Source organism: Pieris napi, chromosome 4 (assembly GCF_905475465.1).
Source record: "Pieris napi chromosome 4, ilPieNapi1.2, whole genome shotgun sequence".
Classification (NCBI taxonomy): domain Eukaryota; kingdom Metazoa; phylum Arthropoda; class Insecta; order Lepidoptera; family Pieridae; genus Pieris; species Pieris napi.
In genome coordinates, this window is record NC_062237.1 from 10,179,446 (window position 1) to 10,200,418 (window position 20,973).

The 20,973-nt window shown below is 33.5% G+C and overlaps 2 protein-coding genes across 9 annotated transcripts in view; both read right to left on the minus strand.

Moving 5' to 3' along the window:
* Positions 1-20,973, minus strand: part of LOC125049163 (glutathione hydrolase 1 proenzyme-like) — a 39,656-nt gene that overhangs the window by 2,514 nt on the left and 16,169 nt on the right. For 2 of the 8 annotated variants that reach the window (XM_047648299.1, XM_047648301.1), the window contains exons 2-8: positions 20,006-20,192; positions 14,505-14,726; positions 8,927-9,147; positions 6,231-6,420; positions 2,910-3,110; positions 1,026-1,275; positions 459-649 (exon numbers count right to left, since the gene is read on the minus strand). In XM_047648299.1, coding sequence (XP_047504255.1) covers positions 459-649; positions 1,026-1,275; positions 2,910-3,110; positions 6,231-6,420; positions 8,927-9,147; positions 14,505-14,726; positions 20,006-20,112 — 1,382 coding nt within the window. In that variant the 5' untranslated portion in view covers positions 20,113-20,192. Of the gene's footprint in view, positions 1-458; positions 650-1,025; positions 1,276-2,909; positions 3,111-6,230; positions 6,421-8,926; positions 9,148-12,347; positions 12,452-14,504; positions 14,727-15,187; positions 15,486-20,005; positions 20,209-20,973 lie in introns of those variants that run through there. The other 6 variants (XM_047648303.1, XM_047648302.1, XM_047648300.1 and 3 more) reach the window with 6 other exon arrangements.
* Positions 12,830-13,467, minus strand: LOC125049164 (nuclear protein 1). The gene has a single exon (XM_047648306.1). The coding sequence runs from the start codon at positions 13,376-13,378 to the stop codon at positions 13,175-13,177; it is 204 nt and encodes a 67-aa protein (XP_047504262.1). The 5' UTR covers positions 13,379-13,467; the 3' UTR covers positions 12,830-13,174.

Here is a 20,973-nt window from a genome sequence, read left to right on the forward strand (position 1 = left end):
AGCACTCTCCTAAACACTAAGATAATGTAAATCGGCCTTAACACCTAGTAACTAGAAAGAAACAGCCATTGGTGCTACGAGCATCTTCAGAGGAATGTATAAGTTTTCTTCAGCCTCAGAGAATTCGACTGAGGACCGTGCTCTATATTTACGTTATGATCCCAACGTGTGAACTTTCATTAAAAATGTTAAAAGCATGAAGTCATGAAAATATATTTTACGGCAATAAACAACTGTGTCAGGGTCTAGTAGAAAAATGGTTTACACTAACATAAAAACTATTTGGTTTAGAGAATGTAATAATAGCAGTCCTTTACAAATGTGTGCGTTTCGTATGCTTAATTTACAAACCCGTATTAAAAGAAAAGTTTTTTTTTTGGAAAGCCTATTTGCATGAAAATAAGGCAGAAATACCGCCAAATGATACCAGATATTCTCGTTATTAAAATACTACTTACAAGTAATTGATGGAGCTTGTTAATGATACAGCGTCGCCATTATACCCAATGACGGAAATGTGAGCTGTTCCGGCATCATTTTTCTGATATTCCTCAGCGCCATAATGGGTTGTGCTGTTGCTGGTTATAGTATCGTTAACTAAGTTGCGGATTTCGGCTCCATATTCTGGAGACGTCACATTAGCTATAAGCTGGAAATAAGATTTGCAGCTTATAATGACAAACCACTAGACTCTTTGCGAAAAGAGAAGAGAAGGGAAGAGAGAATAGAAAAAGAGAGAAGAGAATGAGAGAGGTTATGCCAACTAATATAATTCATTCTTCACAAAAATGGTTTCATTATTCACAAAAATTACATTTTTTTTTTCATATTATGTATTTAGATCTACTACTACTAGCTATTGAACTATAATGACGTAATAGCTTAACAAAAAAATAAAGTAGCAATACTGCAACCACAACTCTCTTTTTAGGTTTTCTTTTGTCTATGGCTGTTAATAACTTGTCTTCTAGTCATAGATCCATTTTATTCACTAAAAACTATAACGATATATAGAAAAAAATTACCTCTTCCAAATTCAAAAAATCCATGTCCCCTAGTTTCGTTCTCGTTGAATAGGCGTATTTAAAAGCTTCTATTATTCTATGGTACGTTAGGACTGTATTATCTGTGCCATTAATACTTTCTGCGGTAAAATTGTATCCGCTCAAGATGTTCAGGATATTGACTAGAATCACACCACTGCTTGGCGGTGGTGGGGTGAAGAGGATGTCTCCTTGACTGAGTGGTACAGCGAGTGGTTCAATTATTTTTGCTCTGAAAGAACATAATTCTTCTAGTTCTTGTCATAAAATTATAACTAGCGATTGTTGTTGTTGATTTGTTAGTGGGAAATGTCAATGCGATGTAAACATTTCTTTGAATAAATTTGTAGTTTGAAAACCTGCTTTTCGGAATTAATTGTGTTATTTAAAAATATATACTGCGTATTATGTTTTTAATGTGTTGTTTTTCTTCAAGATATCAATATGTTAGGTTTTAATACGACGTATTTAATGACGTTTTTGATACCATTATCACAAAAACTAATTACGGTGTATCGAGTTCAATATAAATGAATAATGTTTAATGCATATAGATAGACCTTATCTTTTTATAGCTTTTGATGATTATGTCCGTCCTGGCATGATATATTAACAAATATAATCATATTTTGTAAGTGTCCATAGATCCAAAATTATCAGATTAAGTGAGATTGGCACAGTTTCTAATACCAAACACAATCAGTCATAATGTGGTACCTACTCAAAATTAAAAGCAGAAGATATATTATATTTAATGACTAATTATTTGTTTTTTAATAAAGAATTAGCTATGATATTTTGATATTATGTACAAGATACTGCTTGCTTACTACTACGTCAGTCAAAACTAATTAAAGTTTAAAAATACGATAAAGAATAAAATTTAATCTAGAAAAGTCTGAGAAAAACTACATAAACATTTCATCATCAATGAGTCATACTGTTTTTATGACTTTACGCTTATTCAGCTGCAAATTCCTATGTTTGTAAATATGACAATGTTGTGAAATTAATATTTCTATGATAAATTATTCATCCGTCATACGTCATATTCCTTTGCTTAATTGTGTCATTGGTATACTCCACAAAGCATGAGATCCCGGGTTTTAATTACAGTCTTTCGTTTAATTGTGATAGTCTCTAGTCCAACACACGGGCGGTTCCAGAATTCGCGTCAGGGTTGTTACCCTGTTGTAAAGAGTTTTAATGTATACATGTTTCTCTTATTATTATGCACTAATGTAATATACTGTATTATTATGTTTTTTTTTCAGTATCTTATAATATTTATTTATGATTTCAATATCTAGCCATATTATTATACCCCTCAAGATGTCTCTGGTCTACCTATATACAGCTGATTGGTGACATAATCAATCGCGTGTATGTGAGTAGATAATATTCCAATTAAAATGAAATGTAGCTCGCCATTGTCTTTACATTCTTACCCCCAAGTTATTATATATATATTATAGTAAATGTTCATCACTGATAAGTAGTAAAAAATAATTTTTCGTTTATGGTTTAAATGTAATAGAATACTTTTGGTGTTTATGGTAAGTTAAAATGTAGGCTAAATTCTTTTTACATTACAAATGCGTTCATAACGTTAACATTCTTTTGCGATATTAAATACATTAAAATCGGTCATAAAAACCTACAATACTAAAGTTATATTTAAGAATTTTCTAGATTTTCTCTATTTTCCATTTAATTGAGTGTAATTTAATAGCCAGCGTAATTTTTTTCCCTTTATATTTTATGTGGATTATTTAGTCTTACTTATATTGCAAAAAAGGCCAAAATCGTCAAAGGACTAATTATTTTTCTGTTGTAATCTGTAAAAATGCTTTATAAAAATCTCACTCATAGTTCTGAAGGTCCTCAGCTGTGATGATACTGCCAGCTTCCTTCAGATCCTCAAGGAAGTCCACAGAGAGACTGCCATTGTACAGCTCATCTCCGCCTTTCTCAGCGATGACTTCCAAAGTTCTGCACCAGGCCTCGCTTGGCTTTACCACTGTGCCCGGCTTGTGGAACTGATTGTCCTTGTTCACATATGTCTTTCTGAAAATATTTTGCATTGAAAGTATTTTATAAGTTAAGAAAGTAAGTTCATTTCAATAAACCTTACGGGAATTAAACAGACTATTATCACTTATAATACCACAAGAGCTTCAAAATTATCGGATATTTCCCGATAGGTTCGTTGCAAACAATTAATATAGTCGTCATGACGACTATATTTGTTTGCAGGGAACCTTGAGGGAAATGCCCGATAATTTTGAAGCTCGTGTGGTATTCGGGGGATTATTTTTCCGACCCAAATGTCGGCCAATACAATTGCACCATGAGACGAAATGTACAGTTAACAAATAAGAATTTCATAATGAATAAAACAACTACTTAATACTTTTCTTGAAGCAACGACCAGAGAAAATTTTCACAAAAAATTTTCAGTATAATACCATGTAGGTTGTACCACGTGACGTCGAATGGTGCAATTCTATTGGCCGATATTTGGGTCGGAAAAATAATCACAATAATTATTCTGCGCAGTTCACACGTGGCCATGGTATTGCTAGCAGCAAGGCGAAAGACCCTATTCTACTTTTAAAAAAAAATTGAGATTTTTTGAATCTGGAAAATCATATTTTTCAATATTTCTCGTGGAGGCCACAAAACTTAGAATTTTAAATATCAATAAATATTAATGCAATTATTATTATACAATCAAAATTGTAGTTCTGACGAATATCCATATTTTCTTCGATATTCATTTTACATTTGATCTTTTGTTAAGCAGACATTTGATATTTTATTTCCGCCTGATCGAGTTATGAACTCAAGGTTTTCCTGTTTCCTGATGCGTGAAAACAGGTTTATGTAGATGTTTCAGGAACTTATATTGATAGGTACTTTTATACAATGCTCTCAACAAACAAAAATAATTTTAAATAAGCTTGTTTTAGTTTGGTCTTCCTACAATTCTATATCGTTATTTTCCCCTTAGTATTGGTATTTTTATATTATTATGCCCTACCCATCAGACGTTTGAGTCTGTATACCAATACTAAAAATCCAATATGATAACTGGCTGGTACAAAAAAAGAAAAAAAATATCTAATCGAACTTAGTGTGGATTTAGTACAAAAACCTAATATTGAAATCGAATCCTCACTGTTCTATTTTAAACCCCACCCACTGCGTTTCTAACTATAAAAAGACATCAATAATGTTTAAAACATAAATCAAGATGTAGTTTAAAAACGCTGCAATAATTATGTAACACCCGGTCATTGACCCCAAATTAAAACTTGTATGGACTTATCTGTTTCAATCAATTTTTTGTCGTTTCATTTCTTTAGCAAGAGATTGATCAATTCTACATGTTCATTAACCTCTAATATTATACTGCGAAAGTAATTTTAGTATGGACATGAGATGGGTTAGAAATTATGCTATTTTTATGTCAGAATAGACTAGAGAAAACGCTTTAGTTGCCATCTCCATCTTGTATTATCAACGCGAAATTATATTTGTACACATGTAAGAACCTACATTGTCTCCATTAGCCCCTAATTACAAAAGTAGGTAGTTTTAACGTGAGGTGAATTAGAAATTTTGCCATTTTTATACAAGAATAGAGAACAGCCCTGCGATTATGTAACTCTTCAGAATGCCAAATCATAAAATGACTGCTTCACGACTGATTTGAGAGCGACCGCCGATGCGAAAACCGCTGTGTGAGTTCGAAAAGTGAGTTACAGAATCGCAGGGCAGAACGGAACTAACAGGCTTTAGTTGCCTTCTCCAACTTGAATTAGCAACAGGAAATTTTAATTTTACACACGTCAATGCCCAATCCTACTTTTATCATTACTGTTTTTTATATACAGTAGCAGTATTACTAAAATTATACGAATTACTACAAAATAAACATCTCAAATTCTCATGGTAAGTTCAGAGTTCTGGCTTGTGATTGAGGAGCTCTGAAGCTGTAAGTATTGGAGGCATAGTTCGCGTAAGTCTCTTTTCTTTTCACACTTTGAAATCAATTTTCATGTTTTGGCTATGCTTGCCTATAAGTGCTTGTCTACATCTACACACTACACTGAATCTTGTATTTTATTTTTCTTATGTACCAATGTATCAGTGTGCCGTGCGTTTGCAAGCTTTTGTAAATACATAAATATATTTTCTGAATCTTACTCTTTGTTATGTGTAGCATTCGTGTTAGGAGAGGATGGTCACAAATTCAAATTTAAATTTTCATATATAATTCCGTTTTTATGCAGAATCCGTAAGTCACCGGAAGCCGCTTAGTACGCCATTGTATTTTCGGATGTTTTATACATTTAAAAAAAAAATAACCCAGGCGATAGTTACCTAAATAATATAGTTGTTGCATAATTCTGATAATTTCCCTCTGTTAATTAATAAATTGCATTCAATTCTATAAACAAAACTAGGTTTTAATAACACGTTTTTGAAAGTAAATTAAAATCTACAAATTATTTACTAAGTAGATCTATGCATGGCTGGATATTAATTACCAAACGCGTTTCTCTAGTCAGCGGAAATACGCTAAATTGTCGACAAACATTATTAGTACTATATACTATTCTATTATGTGTTAATATTAATTTTCCCTGCTGTGTCTAGGGGTAATATTCAAAGTCTAGAGCTAAGAGTGACTTCGGTGTATTAAATCTGTTAAAATTATTTAAACATACGGGAGTCACACTTAGCAGACAGTCACGACTCACTTTAATACCAAATACAGCTAGTTCCAGCTTTTATTTAAGACCACATAATTTACGGTACATTAGTAAATTAGCTGAGAATGGTATAGATATAATCCATCCATCATTAAATTGACACGAACTATATCATCGTTGACCTGTCAAGAGTTCTGGCAGTCTTTTCTTTAATACGATAGAGCGGCAAACGAACGGGACGCCCATAAAGGGCAGTCATCGCAGCCTATGGACACCCTTTTAGTGGGTGCGTTGCCGGCCTTTGAGTGTGTAGTATAATATTTTTAAACAATTGGAGGTCCGGGAGTCGATTCCACAGTTCGATAGTTCGCAAAAGAAAATGACTTGTGAAGCCGATCATGGAAGACTTCTAGCCATCAAAATGATGCGGATTTTGTTTTCGTAAGTAGGATTTCGTTTTGCTTACCTTAAATGACGATCGTGTTTGACGTAAGAAGCACTTCCGAGGCCTTCGTAATTGGGACCGGTTATTTCGAAGCCGTATTTGCAGAACTCCAGTGTGGGTTTGATTAGATCTTTCCAAGGCAGATTTCCCCACCGCTGGTGCGCAACCCACATTCCACGTAACTCTCCCGGGACTCCAACTGCAAGGCCTCCTGTAACATGTCACACACACACATTTCTATTTATTATTCGAGTCAAATATCAGCTGATTTCTATGAGTTGGACGATGAGGAAGGATAATATATGTTCCATCTCAAATGGGACAAAAAACAAATGAATAATCAAAGGTAATATATATAACATATATACCAAATTTTTAAGAGTATGAATTATATAAGTACATCCACGTCATTTGGCCAGATTTAGCGCGGCGGGAGAAATAATGCGCAAATACTTTTAGAAGAAAAAACACCTAAAAACACCTTCTACGTTTTCAAACACTCTGGCCAATTTATTTATTCGGAACGAAAGCATCCATTTAATGTATATAACTGTATATCTTTTGCTTATATTTCAGGTTTTTTCCTCCTGACGTTTTTCAGTATTAAAGGTTTGCCTGAATGAGCACTAGCCCACAATTGTTTTATTTCTTGAATCGCTGTGTATATTGTTTTTTAGTTCTTTCTGTTTCAAAGGTTTGAAGTACTAATAAATTACTTATAATAATAATCATTACGGAATTACTATTTCTTAGTACCAATAATAGACACTAATTTATTATATAGATCTAGAAACATCGGCAAATCAAATAAAAAAAAGTATTAACGGTTTTGTACTACATAATTTGTGAGGTTAATTATAAGCTCCATGTCATAATGACAATGACAGCTGACAGTAACGCCATTGCTCTGACATAATAAATTACTTTTAATAATAATAACTATGGAGTCACTATTGCCCTGGACAATCAAATAATATCGAGAACACAATATTAAAAGCTGCAATTCACCCTGTGTGCTGTATTTGTAAAGTTTCTCTTATGCTTTCTCTTCAAACTGGTTCACTGGAGACTTTTATTAGCATTTCATATTTCATTGAATCTTAATCATGTTTTATTGTGGCAATTGTGACAAATCAGTTAGTTAAGTTAGTCAAATTCAATAAGTTTTTGACACATGGGAGACATCGAATCGACTCTAAAGGATGAGGTTCAGAAAGGACTTAGAGCTGAGTTTTGACTATAAACAATTCTTTTTATGAGCGAAAACAATCCAAAGGTCGGCAACGCACTCGCGATCCCTCTCTTTCAGAGTATGGGCGGGAATATCACAGCAGTAGATTAGGGGGAATTAACACCAGGAGAGCATCCTGCTTATATTAAAAAAATAGTAGTAAGTTAGCCTATGCAGTATTACATATTAATAAACCGACGCAGACGAAATATTTTCACATCCCCTTTGGGGTTGCAAGTGTTAAATATCCGTAAAATTAATGTACAATTTAAAACAATGTAGACGATCAATTTTAATTATAAACGGATATAAGGTAGCCTAAATCTCGGTCAACGCACTGTATTATTGTTTCAATACATTTTTCTATTGTAAAGCGATTATTTATACAATTGTTGGGTGAACAATAAAATAATTTATATCTAACCCACATAGATTATTTCGCAATGCCAAAGATAATGTTCATGCTTACAATTTAATATTGTGGGTTATTTGTTATTTATGGTACCATTTTCCAGGTGTAATTAACATGCCGATAACACAAATCGTCATAAAAGGTGTCTCATACGTCGCAATATAAGATATTGGAAATAAAGTTGTTTAGTTTAACTTAAACATATTAATTAATTTTAAATTACAATATTTTTTATTTCCTAACATTAGTTACATCTTTAGAGAAACGTTAGGTTTAATATTGCAGTATTGATTGATTCATAAGATTTTGTCAACCTTGATTTCGAATTTATGTGAAAGTACCCACAATTTTAGTGCTAGAAAACCTCCTACCCTCCTACTGTTTTACGATAGTGGCCTACTCAACATTATTGTTCTGCATGCAAATTAATTTAGCAATTGTTTAAATGTAGAACACGAGAAAAAATAATTGATACTGACTGGCTATGATAACTATTAATCGATTGAAAAAAAAAGAAATTCGTGTCACAGACTAGTTTAATTACTGTACCCGATGTATAAGTATGTTACCTCGTGCGATAGGTTATTTTGATAATGTATTGGCCTCGTTCCCGCGTGGCAACAGAAATAGAAATATTATCGTTGTTCAAATAGAGAAAAGGAAAATAACGTGCTATTGAAGTTTTGCTTCTTTCCAAGCTACAAAATATCTGCATTCCTTTATCTAAAAAATAATATAGCCTACATTACTCAGTACTATTTTAAGCAGTTTCAGCTTTCACAATTATCAAGGCATAGGGCCAACGTCTCCTACCTGCTCACAGTTACAGGTTTCATGTTTCTCACTTATAAAGGATTTGGGAGGGCAAAATGACGGGACCTGGTTAGTACTCTCATTAATAGAGTTTTCTTGTTGACTGCATATAATAATTTAAGTTACTCCTAGTGCGAAATTAATTACGAAATGCATTTTTGGCTTATACGGATAAGTTAACGTAATTCTCAGCAGTAATCAGCCTACGGAATATAATGTTTCGAATGAATCTGAAAATTATAAAAATTAATTAAACAATACCTTTCTTAGCCTTATCAGCATTGCCATGGAACATGTCCACTGTCGCAGCCGCTGGTGCCGTCTCTCGCGCCATCACAGTGTATGCCTTTTCCTCTTCCTTGATGTATACTGTCATGAAGAAACCTCCGCCCAGGCCCATACTTTGCTGGTTCTGTAGACCGTTGCAGAACATCGCTGCGACGGTTGCATCGACCGCTGAGCCGTTGATGGAAAGGATGTGCCTGAAAGTTATTTTATACTGAGTTTCGGGAAAAACACTGAACCACTTTCGGGGAATGGTCTGTAGTCCCCACGCTAGCCCAATGCGTATTGGAGACTTCACATTCTTCCATAAAACATCATATCTCTTGGGCAGGGGCCCTATTGGGTCCGGGGCCCGTGGAATTTTGCCACGCCGCCATTTTTGAAATGTTACGCCACTGTCTCGGGGTGTAAATCCGACGATTAAGGAAATCGCCACGCTTATAAAACTAAGAAAGCTTGAGTAAGCAAAATGTACAGCCTTGGCTCATACAAGGTGTACATTGCATTAATATTCATTTTCTTCAGCCTCCTTACATTTGTTTTCATCTTCTACTATATAAAAATAAGTCGGATTTTCCTTCCTGACGCTATAACTCCAGAACGCACGAACCCATTTCCACGTTTTTACATTCGTTGGAAAGGTCTCCGTGAGGTTTATAGCATCATTCAGGAAAATTTCGACAGAAAAGCGGGATCACCAAACGAAATGTTACATAAAACGAAGCCATCTGGTGGCGAAACGGAGTTTGCCGAGTTTGCTAGTTTATTTATAATTTTCTTATTATTAATAATATTCTAATCGTGTTGTTTGCTATTAAAAACGATATGATGTTATCATATCAAAAAAAGGGTAACGTTAGGTATAACATCGATTAATCGTTAATTATTTGTATTTATCTTAATGCACCTATTTATAAGTAGTCTGATGATAGCAACACCAAACAATAACAATGATAACGTTTGTTTTGTTTGTAGAAAGTAATTTGTGATAAATGAATATTGTTTTGATTTTTTTTAATTTTTTTTTAATTTAGCAATTTTGCTACTAAATAAAAATCAATGCACATTCATTCATCTTTAATTATGTATAATAAAGTTATGAGCAGTGTTGGCTTAGTGTCTTCAGCGTGTGACTCTAATTCCTGAGGTTGTATCGATCCCCGGCTGTGCACCAATGGAGTTTCTATGTGCGTATTTAACATTCGCTTGAACGGTGAAGGAAAACATCGTGAGAAACCGGCTTAGACCCAAAAATTCGACGGCGTGTCAGGCACAGAAGGCTGATCACCTACTTGCCTATTAGATTGACAAGCGATCATGAAACAGAATCAGAAATCTGTGGTCAAGACCTAAAAAGGTTGTAGCGCCACAGATTTATTTTATTATATAATTTAGTCCAGTTTAGTTATAGTAAAAATTATATAGACAATTGAATTGAAATAAAATAACTGTCTTCAAATACCTGTCAACATTATTTACCTAACATAACTCCCTAAATGCCTAAATGCCCATATCTCAAAGACTACTGATCTTTTTGTGATGAAACTTAGTCTTTACTCTAAGTTGGAACCTGATATAAATCGAAAGTTGAATATGATTTCTAGTGCCCGTTTATGGACAAACATACATTAACTAAATAGATATTCAAATATATTACGATTCCAACAACATCATGTTTATAGTAAAGACTGATAACTTCTTTTTTGGAGTCGGTTAAAAATACATATAGTTTTCAAAGTACTAGGTAGGTATTAAAAACGTAAGTAGGTTTAAGTGAAGAACTACATCCTTATAAGTACTGAAACGTTTTGTATAAGGTTTCATCAGCACGTGTACTAAATACAATAATTATTAATTTTACCATAGTCTATGATGTGGGTGATAGGGTAGACTAGCGACTATAGGAATAAATTAAAGCGCAAAATAAAACTTGTAAACATTGTTTTCTTGTATGAGAAAATATAAGACATTAGGTATATTAAAATTGACACCGCACATCGAAAAATAAAAGAAAGATATTCCAAATTTAAATGCAGATCGTCATAGACAATTATAAGTGGACAGCATCACGACCTTTCAACGGTGGGTTTATTCCACAGATAACCATATGCTTCGATCTGTGCCTAGCCAGCAAACCATTCTTAGGCGGCGTTCCTTCTTATTATATTTTTCTCCATCTCTTGTTTCCTAATTCGTCGGGTAGGTCCTTAATGAAAATTAATGAATTGGTAAAACATGCTTAGTTTACCATAATGTATAGACAAAGGCTAATCTATTTTTCAACACAATCTATTATTTATATTGGTTAAAGAACTAAATCTAACTATAAATTTGCTGTCGCAGTTCAATTAATACATAATATAAGAGAAAGTTATATCAGCAAAGATAGAAAAAATAAATAAATATGCACCCATGATTAAAATAAGTATCATTTTCACTATTATTGTGTCTTATGTCAAAATTCCTAAGAACACTGGCGTAAAACGTATACTTGAAGGTTTTTGTAATTGTAATGATTTTTATAAATTAAAATAACGTTTGTTTATAACAAGGTATGGCGGTCTGATGTAGCAAAAAGTATATTCACATTTGCAATCTATCCACAAATTTTCCAACTAAACAATTGAATAAGTAGTTAGCATTTTTCTCTAAAGCCTTTTAAGCGGAATATGAAAACCCGATAGGTTTAAAAATTGGACGTGTATTTTTATTTTAGTCCTCTGCTCTCGTAACTTATGCTACTGCCTGTATAATATAAGAATTTACTATTCTTAAGATATCACGTGATTACACTACCCTTTTTTTGGGGAATTCATTTACAGTTCCCGCTGGGGCTACTTAGAAAGTGACGCGGGTCGGACGGGAGGTGCAATAGATTCCTATTCACTAAAACCAGTGGCGTAACTATACCATCCCTATAGTAAAAACCGTCACGTACTCGTTTTAATAATCTTCGAGATTTTCAGCGTTCTCAATCACACGTTGTATATGTCCAATGGCCATAGGCCTCCTCTCTTAGGCGAGAGGGAATTGTCTGTAGTCCCCACACTAGCCCAATGCGTATTGGAGACTTCACATTCATCCAGAGAACACAATATCTCTTGGGTCGGGGGCCCGTGGCATTTTGCCAACCCTGCCACCCTATTGTAACGCCACTGACTAAAACCCAACGGCCTCATCTGCTCTTTATAGACGGAACAGTTCAGTCCGTGCTTAAGGGAACAATAATATTAATTCATGTTTAAAATTAGGTAGGTATCTATAAGTACTGCAATTTATACAAGGAGTTTACCTTTTTATATCGTAAAAATGTATAAATATATGTTAATAATTTTCTGAATAGAAAAATGTATTTTTTGTGTAGTCATTGTAAATTTGAGGGTTGAATTAAAGTTACCTGTCAATAGTCAATACTGCTACAGTAAACATATAATGGAGTCCAGTAGTACGTGAAGTGGAACATAAGCATTCTTGAACGGTACATTAATGTAGGTAATGCATTATTATCATTTCCAGGCTCTCAGCTGTACTAAAAATTTGTGAATGTGACGGACCAGTAGGTAAACGAATTAAATAATAATAGCTCATACAGGTTAGTTGGTATTACCTCCTAATTTATATGCGGTACATACGTAATCATTTACTAAATTTAAAAACAATTCCCAGAAACAAGTAGTATTATATTACATTCGGTATTCTCTATATATTGTTAGAAATGTATTGACAAGTTTTTATTGTCGCAATTATAAGATAAAAAGCGCGAGGTCGTCGTGTATACTTCAAGGTTATTTTTGTATGTAAACAGCTAGTGCGTACTGCGTAGGTCGATCGACCTCGCGTCACGTCCAAAACAAAAACAAAGGTAATAATACAACGGAATAAATTAAAACGTTTATTAGACATACTTTGCAGTCGCGTTTGTATCGAAACGATTTAATAACATTATCTAGCTAGAAATAATAACACAGCAAATTTGAGCTCTATAACAAGCTCAGGAGATCAGTCGTTGGAACGATGTTGTGTGCCTTTATGGCCGCCATCTTACGGCTGCATTGTAATATGCAAAATAAATGTATTGAGAAAGCATTGTCCTCCAAGAGTGTCCCACTGATCCCGTCGACGAGCCCCCTGACCCAGGGAATCGTCGTAATATCAATCTCCTATCGTTCGGCAGTTCTGTATACCTTTTCCAAGCCATAGTCGTTGGTCAAATCTTGAAAACATCTAGTGTTTGTTCGTTGACTTTTTATTGTTTTCTGTGTTAATGAGTTTCGTCACGATCTTTCTGGAATGACCGGACGGATCGAAGTGGTTCGTGTGCTCGCTCACCTCCTTCTTTGTCCTTTGTTTGCCGCTGTGTCCAGAGAAAATGTGCTTGTCGTGATCAAAGTTGTAGTAGTCGTACTCATCAAAGAATGCTTCAGACATATTTTAAAATGATTTTTCACTTAATTCACAAGATATCGCCGCTGACAATGTCACTGTAGATTTTGCTTCACAAAATGTCTGACTTTGAGACCTGCGCGTCGCTTATATACGGTACTGAAGACACGTCACTGACCGCATGCGCGTCGGTAAATCTCGAATGCTATTGGTTGGACTAGTACGCCGGTTCCACACAAACGTAAATAATCGCACTTGTGTTTGTAAGCCGGTTAATGATACCATAAAAAAATTACGTTTTACCATAATGTTAAAATTATAATATTAGTGCTCGATATACAATTTTATAATGTACAACTGGCTTAAATGTTGATTTAAATTTAAAGAGATGAATATTTTGAATTCACTTATAGTGACAATTAGTCAATTTATTTCTAAAAAAAATTATTAAATAATACAACACCGTTTTCTACGAGAATTCGGGAATTTGTTTGAAGGTGGCAATACTATTAGTGACGTCAGCGGCTCTTACCATGCTGCTGTTATGTATAATATAATACGCAGTTGTGTGCGTGTGTGTTGCACAACAAAGTAAAAACAATAATATTTAGAAACGTGACTTTTAATTTAATTAGTCATACTTTTTAAAATCGTGAATTGGATTTAATATGATAAGGTTGGTGAGAATAACATGAGTCAGGTACACAAGAAATTAAATAGGTAATTTAACTGATTCCGGATTTGAAGAATAGGTTGTTACCATGTTGTTACCTAATCTTAGTTACACTGATTAGATTGGTACTAGGTAACCCTCTTATGTGATTGTGCCAGTTATTGTTTAGTATCAAGGCGAACGCATTTTTGTTACATATCCAAAGATATATATAACAGCGATTACTATTTTTACTTTTGTTTACACAAAAGCGACATCTTGTGGTAAGTAGATTTTACATTGTAATACTTCAATGTCACAAAGGTTTATAATTGCATTTCTGGTAATTTCTAATCCATTCATAAAAAACGGTTATTTAAAAGAACTAAGGTATGACATTTATTTTACCTTTCTCCAATTTCAATGTATTTTTATTCGCCTAGTCTTCGATTTCAAGATGCAAGTTAAGACCTCTTTTGCTGATAGGTATATAAACTATATATAGGTTTAAAAACTTACCTCCCAATATCGGAACATGTTGGAGAATCTGTGCAGACAGCCGCTCTCTTGAATGTATGAAGCCATGATGATGAAGGCGGGAAGGGCTCAACAGGATCCACAAGTTCGGGTATCGTATCTCTTTTGTAATCAAATTTAGCGACGAAATAACCACCCAAAGCTGATAAAATGACAAGGACTAGCAATCCGGCGATGGTCACTTTAGTCTTTAGCTTGGCCGATCTGAAAAGAAAAGTGTGATTAGCGCCCTCTAGTGTTATATTTTTTTTCGTCTGTGAGAAATGATGCAAAATTACTTTGTAATATTCTAGACAAAGTAATGTTTAATTTGATAGCTATTCATTAACAGATGGCGCTGCAATAAGTAAAATTACTACTTGTACATTTTTAGAAATAGCCCCGACGAAACAATTATTTATGGTAGAAGCCTCTAAATATAAGAAATTAGACAACTTTTAAATGACATTATAAAAACATATTTATTAAATATAACTAAAACAAGTTCACAATTCATAACCTGTTACGGTCAAGTTAAATTATTTAAAATAAAAACCTGGATTGAAGATTGGAAATTATCTTAGGCGTACTAAATTTTATCCCAATGCGCAGTATTCGTATCCGTAATTCAGTAAAAAAATCAGCTAGTTGGTAGTTATCAAATTCTTGAGAGCAAACTAACTTACACGAAAAAGTGCACATTGTTGTTTCTAAAATTCCCTTGCAATATAGCAAATCTATTAATAGGTGAAACAAGTCGAATGGGATCATCGATCGCTATGTCATCAATAGGAGCACTTAGGAAATTTCGTCTATAAAGCCCACTCCGAAATGTTTGCTCCATTTTATTTCATTTTAACACAATCACCAAAATGTTTCACTCTAACACCAGGATGAGACATTAATTATGAGGAAATTATGTACATTTGGAATGTAATCGAAAGGTAAGAGGATGTTATGATGTAGTAAACGCCGTGAACTTGTTCCTATTTTTGCTAATCAATAGTAAAAAACAGCTGTTGTTCATACTGGTTAAGAGCTACATATTTCTTACAATAGATGGCGCCATTCGTTGAGCATTAATTTTGGACAAAATATTTCTTTTTATTTCAGTAAATTTTGAAAAAAATATTCAAGTGCAATTTCTTATAAAGCGCCTGATTTACACTATGTTTTACTACGTTGAAGTACCATTTGCTATTATTTCTCATAAGGCGTTTTAATTGCTTGTCTTTACAATAGATGTCAGAATTTTAGGAAAAATACTAGAAAGAGATGAATATTTCAATGCTTCATACAACGGGTGTAACTGTTTATTAAGTGTCAACGTTGTACGTGCCTGAATTTTAATTATTTCCTGTTCCTCATCCATAAATTCTAAAACTGTTTTAAGACAGTAAATACACATAATAGGCCTGTAATAAATATGACTGAATTCGTATTGTTAAGATTAATATGGAAAACTTTGGTACTGCTAAGATCTATAATATTGTGGAAAATAGGTGAACAATTCATCCAGCCTAAAGGGAGCCTCCCCTCGATTACTGATTAATTACTGACTGTCCAGTCCGAAGGCCGCTTTACCAAAAAAAAAAAAAAAACAAAATCATTTATTCATATTGGTAACACAGTGTACACTTATGAACGACAAAAAAGAAATATATTGAATGTTTCTTATTTTACTGCCAGTTCTCAAATCAAAGGCGTAGAACGGAAGAAAAGAACTGGCAATAGCTCTCCGTCACTCTTTTTTCTTTTACACAATGTTTGTAAGGAGCTGCAACCATTTCACCATGTTCCACATGACATCTTAAGTAATTAAAAGTTATCTATCAGCAGGAGGCAAGGTGAAATAGGAGCACACACTTACATTCTCGTGGGAACAGCACCCAAGGGAGCGTTCAAGTATTACGTAACGAATTTGGGGAGGGATAACGTTTTACAAAATCCTTTTGTAAAATGTTACGATGCGGGGCGGGGATTGAATTACGCGTTATTGTTAATATTATTTTCGACTTTCCAGTACTTTACACCACATAATGGTAGCTTTTAGGGATAAAGCGTCACTAGGTGGTCACGAAACGTTTTACTATACCTGGATACAGAAAAACGTTACGGCGCGTTACATGGGCGGGGGGGGGTTCAATAATCTCCAAAAATTGCGTGACGTAATACTTGAACGCTCCCCAAGGTCCAGAAGTTGCCGGAATAACTTTGTAAGTGCGTTTCAGGGTATGACGTCATCGCATTGTAGCCGTAGAAGGTGAATGATGATGAACTCTTGGTAACAATTTATTTACCTCCTAAACTACATTAAAATGTCCGGGAAACAAACAACTATCTAGGGTTGACTCACTATAACCTTTTTTATCGCAATCAAATTTGTTTTACATTATTTCCAAAGCTGTTATTATAAACATTATTAATGTCTTATCACATATATGTAAATTTTATTAAAATTGCTCATTACAGCATTTCATTGCAATAATAATCTTAGGCGATATCATTGTTTTAAAATAACTGCCGAACAATATGATGGGCAAGTACGTCGACCGAATTAATTACGTTATTATCTTATTCTAGAATTAATCAAACTAAAATCTAGTTTTATGAGCTGTCAAACCATTTTTTCTAAGTTCGACTTTTGATATTGTCTAGAGGAGGACAAGACTACTTAGAATTAAACCTTTAATTAATAAACCGCGAGGAAGAGCTAGTAACTGCTATAATCTATTATGCCAACATAAATGCCCATCAAACTCATTAGACATTTGATTATGCCGACCTAAATTACGGGATATCTACGATCGTTTAACAATTCGCTACACAAGACCTTCATTGTTTTATTAATCAACTGTTCAATATTATAGGAATGTTAAATCAAAGGGTTATTTAGTACGAGCTCGGGCAGTTATAAATAAAAGTTATATTCAGAATAAAAATGTGAAGTCGCCTTTATTGTGTTATACAAATCATATATCGCAATAATCGGTTATTTTCTACAAATATCTACAGGCCATGATTACGTTCGTGTGGAAATAATATGTCATATGCATAGCAACTAAATGCACTCCTATAAGACGATTTTCAGTTAAAGTAGTATTTTGTGTGTGTGAAGTAGTTAAGTTTAAGTGCCAATTTATTTATCACACTAAATAAATTGGTTTTTCTATCTTACTTGCTTCAAAATATACATTGGCCACTACATTTGGGGATAATAGTTATACAAATAAAAATTAATCGCAAAATAAAAGGTATGTTGCTAAGCGGAAAACTCTAAGACGGCTGGACCAATTTAAAAGACCGAGCATTTTTTTTTTGTATTCCTTGAACTCTAAAGAAGGTGTACGAGTCAAGGCTGTACATTTTGCTTACAGGGTTTCTTAGTTTTATAAGCGTGGCGACTTCCTTAATCGTCGGAGTTACGCCCCGAGAGTATTGCCAGACGCAGGAACTCTTTTCGACTGTTACATTGCATTCATTCGTTACATAGCAATTAACATTTCATTATTTCGCTTATATTCTATTGTTGTACTCGAGTGGTTAATAAAGAGTAAAACAAAAATCCTCTATTATTTAAAGCACCCCGTTGACCCAGGGAACCGTACAAAAGGGTTTTATGGAAAATATAAAAAAAATGTTTTATTTAGGTTTTTATATAAAAAACTAAGAGTCTCTGTGGAGTAGCATAGTAAAATGTTCTATATGTTTGTATGTATCTACTAAAATGGTAGGCTAAGTGAAAAAAAAAAAAATTAAGTCGAATCGAAGTTCGCGAGGCAAGTATCTATAGAACAAAAATGACGGCTCACTGAAAATTAGGAATTCTGGAAACTAAATGGTGTGCTGAGACCAATTTTGGTTAAAGTTTTGGTTCTTTGACCTTTCTTTTCTTTTAAATAAACATCAGGATTAGTATAACACAGCAAACATCTTTTCCTACGAGTTACAATTCTAATTAGACAAAATTGTTGCTGTTGCATATTTTTATTTTGGAATTCCTAAGAAGTTATTGGTGTACCATGATTAATTGAATTTCGTTAATTTTTATAATTTAAGGAACATAACATTTAAAATGAAAATATAATCTAAGCCAAAACTAAAAATATTGTGAAATTAAAAATGTATTAAACACGCTTTGTCTTTGTACCAGTAATTTGTAGTGATAAAAAGACAAGGAGATTGCCTCAATGTAGAATAAATAATTCTGATAATAATTCAGTGCAATGTCAAACGAAATATTATCCCTATGATATGGTATAACATATAATGTGACCGACCGACTATGTAATTAAGTAAGGATATATTATCTACTTGTATATAATTAAGGTTATTGCAATAATCTCGCAATGCACAATGATGATGCCATAGCTGTAGATACACAAGCGCAAACTTCGTAGCTGTTATTTAAATTGGTCAAGAAATGAGGGTAGTTGAAGTAGAAACAGTACAAATTCGGATGAATCTAATACTAATTTTAAGGGCGGGCACTAACCAAAATCTCTCGTAATTTTGATTTTATCTAAGTATGTGATGCTTGAACTAAAAGCAATAAATATGTATTTATCCTTCACTATAATTTCAATGGTTATATAGCGATTTCAGAATTTAGTAGTGACGCCTGGGGTTTAGCCTTCCATTCTGGGTTAAAGCAGCTATCATGATTTAACTTACAATGTATTCTCTAAAAGGTTGTGAGAACTTGAACAAAAAACCGATTCTTAAACTATTAAGCCGAACAATTTTCTCTGTTAAATGACCAAAAATTGTCATTTCCATAGCTAAATCTTTGTCGGTCATATGTGATAATGAAGCCCTTTAGCGAGGTTTGGGCTAATATAATGTTTTTATTCTTCATCTCACAAATACAAAATAATGCAGATGATGGTTTTAGATATCAATCGTTAAGGAAAACTATGAAATTGTTTTATGGTGTGCATTGTATGTTATTTTGACGTCAATGATAAAGTAACTTTAGATAGAGATATCTATTGTAAATTTTAATATTTACATATGTTTTTATAATGAAATGAAATAAATATTTCTGCATGCTTATTCAACTACATATGTGGCTTCATAGTCTACATACATATTAAGATGACAGCTCAATTTATCCAAAATAATTGAGTAAAAAAACTAATAATCAAATCATTGTAATTTTTTAAGTTCAAAATAAAATAATAATATTTGCAGCCCACAGACTTTTAGAGGTTGCGTTACCGGCCTGTAATATTATTGGTTGTTGCTGTATAGTTATGTGAAGTTTAATATACCATCCATCTCCTATTCAAGTACATATTACTTGTACAGGTGAATAATTGCGAGTAAAGTTACGTTTAACTTGTTATTAAACCAAATTTATATTTTTCAATTATACATTTGATCGGGGTTTGATCGTTTAGGTCTAGGCCTCAGATTTCTGTATCTGTTTCGTGATCATTTGTCTAATGGGCAAAGCCACTAGGCCAACACTGTTTGATCAATTACTTATATAAATAACTCACCTGCGTTTGTGTGATTCAGGCAACTGTATCAAAACATGTCCAGTCTTCCTTTTAACACCGTTAGGTTTATGTAAAGAAGATTGTTTGATTAATTGTTTGTCACTCATTTTTCACTTGTCACTGCGTCACTGTGTTTACTGACTTATGTTGGTTGTATTGGCCTAGCTATGGTCAAATAAAACGTATACTGTATGGAATTTAAACTCAGATCATTCTTTAAATATACAAATTGTGTTTATAGACAGTATTTCGTTTTTATTATCAGATAAATGTCGATAAATGCGCGCGAAAACACGTAAGTTTTTATTCGTATTTTAAAATTAATATTTTAGAACCTTTTCAGTCATTTTTTTTATCTTTTTTTTTATAGAACGGGGGCAAACGGGCAAGAGGCTCACCTTGCCGCTTGAGGATGTTAAGTGATACCGCCGCCCATGGACACTCTCAATGCCAGAGGGCTCGCGAGTGCGTTGCCTCTTAAGAATTGGCCTTTTAAGAATTGGTACGCTCTTTTCTTGAAGGACCCTAAGTCGAATTGGTTCGGAAATACTTCAGTGGGCAGCTGGTTCCACAAAGTGGTGGTGGGCGGCAAAAACTGCCTTGAATAACGCTCAGTTGTGGAACGGCGGACGTCGAGGTGATACGGGTGGAATTTATTAATTAATTTATTTTTTATAATTTATTTTAGTTATTATTTTATCAACAATATGTAGTTACTTTTAAGTCCTCGATTTGTGAACAGATAGTAAACGGAATAGAATATTTAAAATACATATTTCATAAGTGTACCTTATTAAAATGAATTAAATCTTTCTTGTCAAATGCCTTTAATGTTTTCATGTGATATCACATGGAAATAATTGATTACCCACGTTGACATTACGTATAGAACCTTGAATGTTTAAGATTACACATATTTTATACATATATAAAGATACTCAATCAGAAACTAAGCTAAACTACTGGCA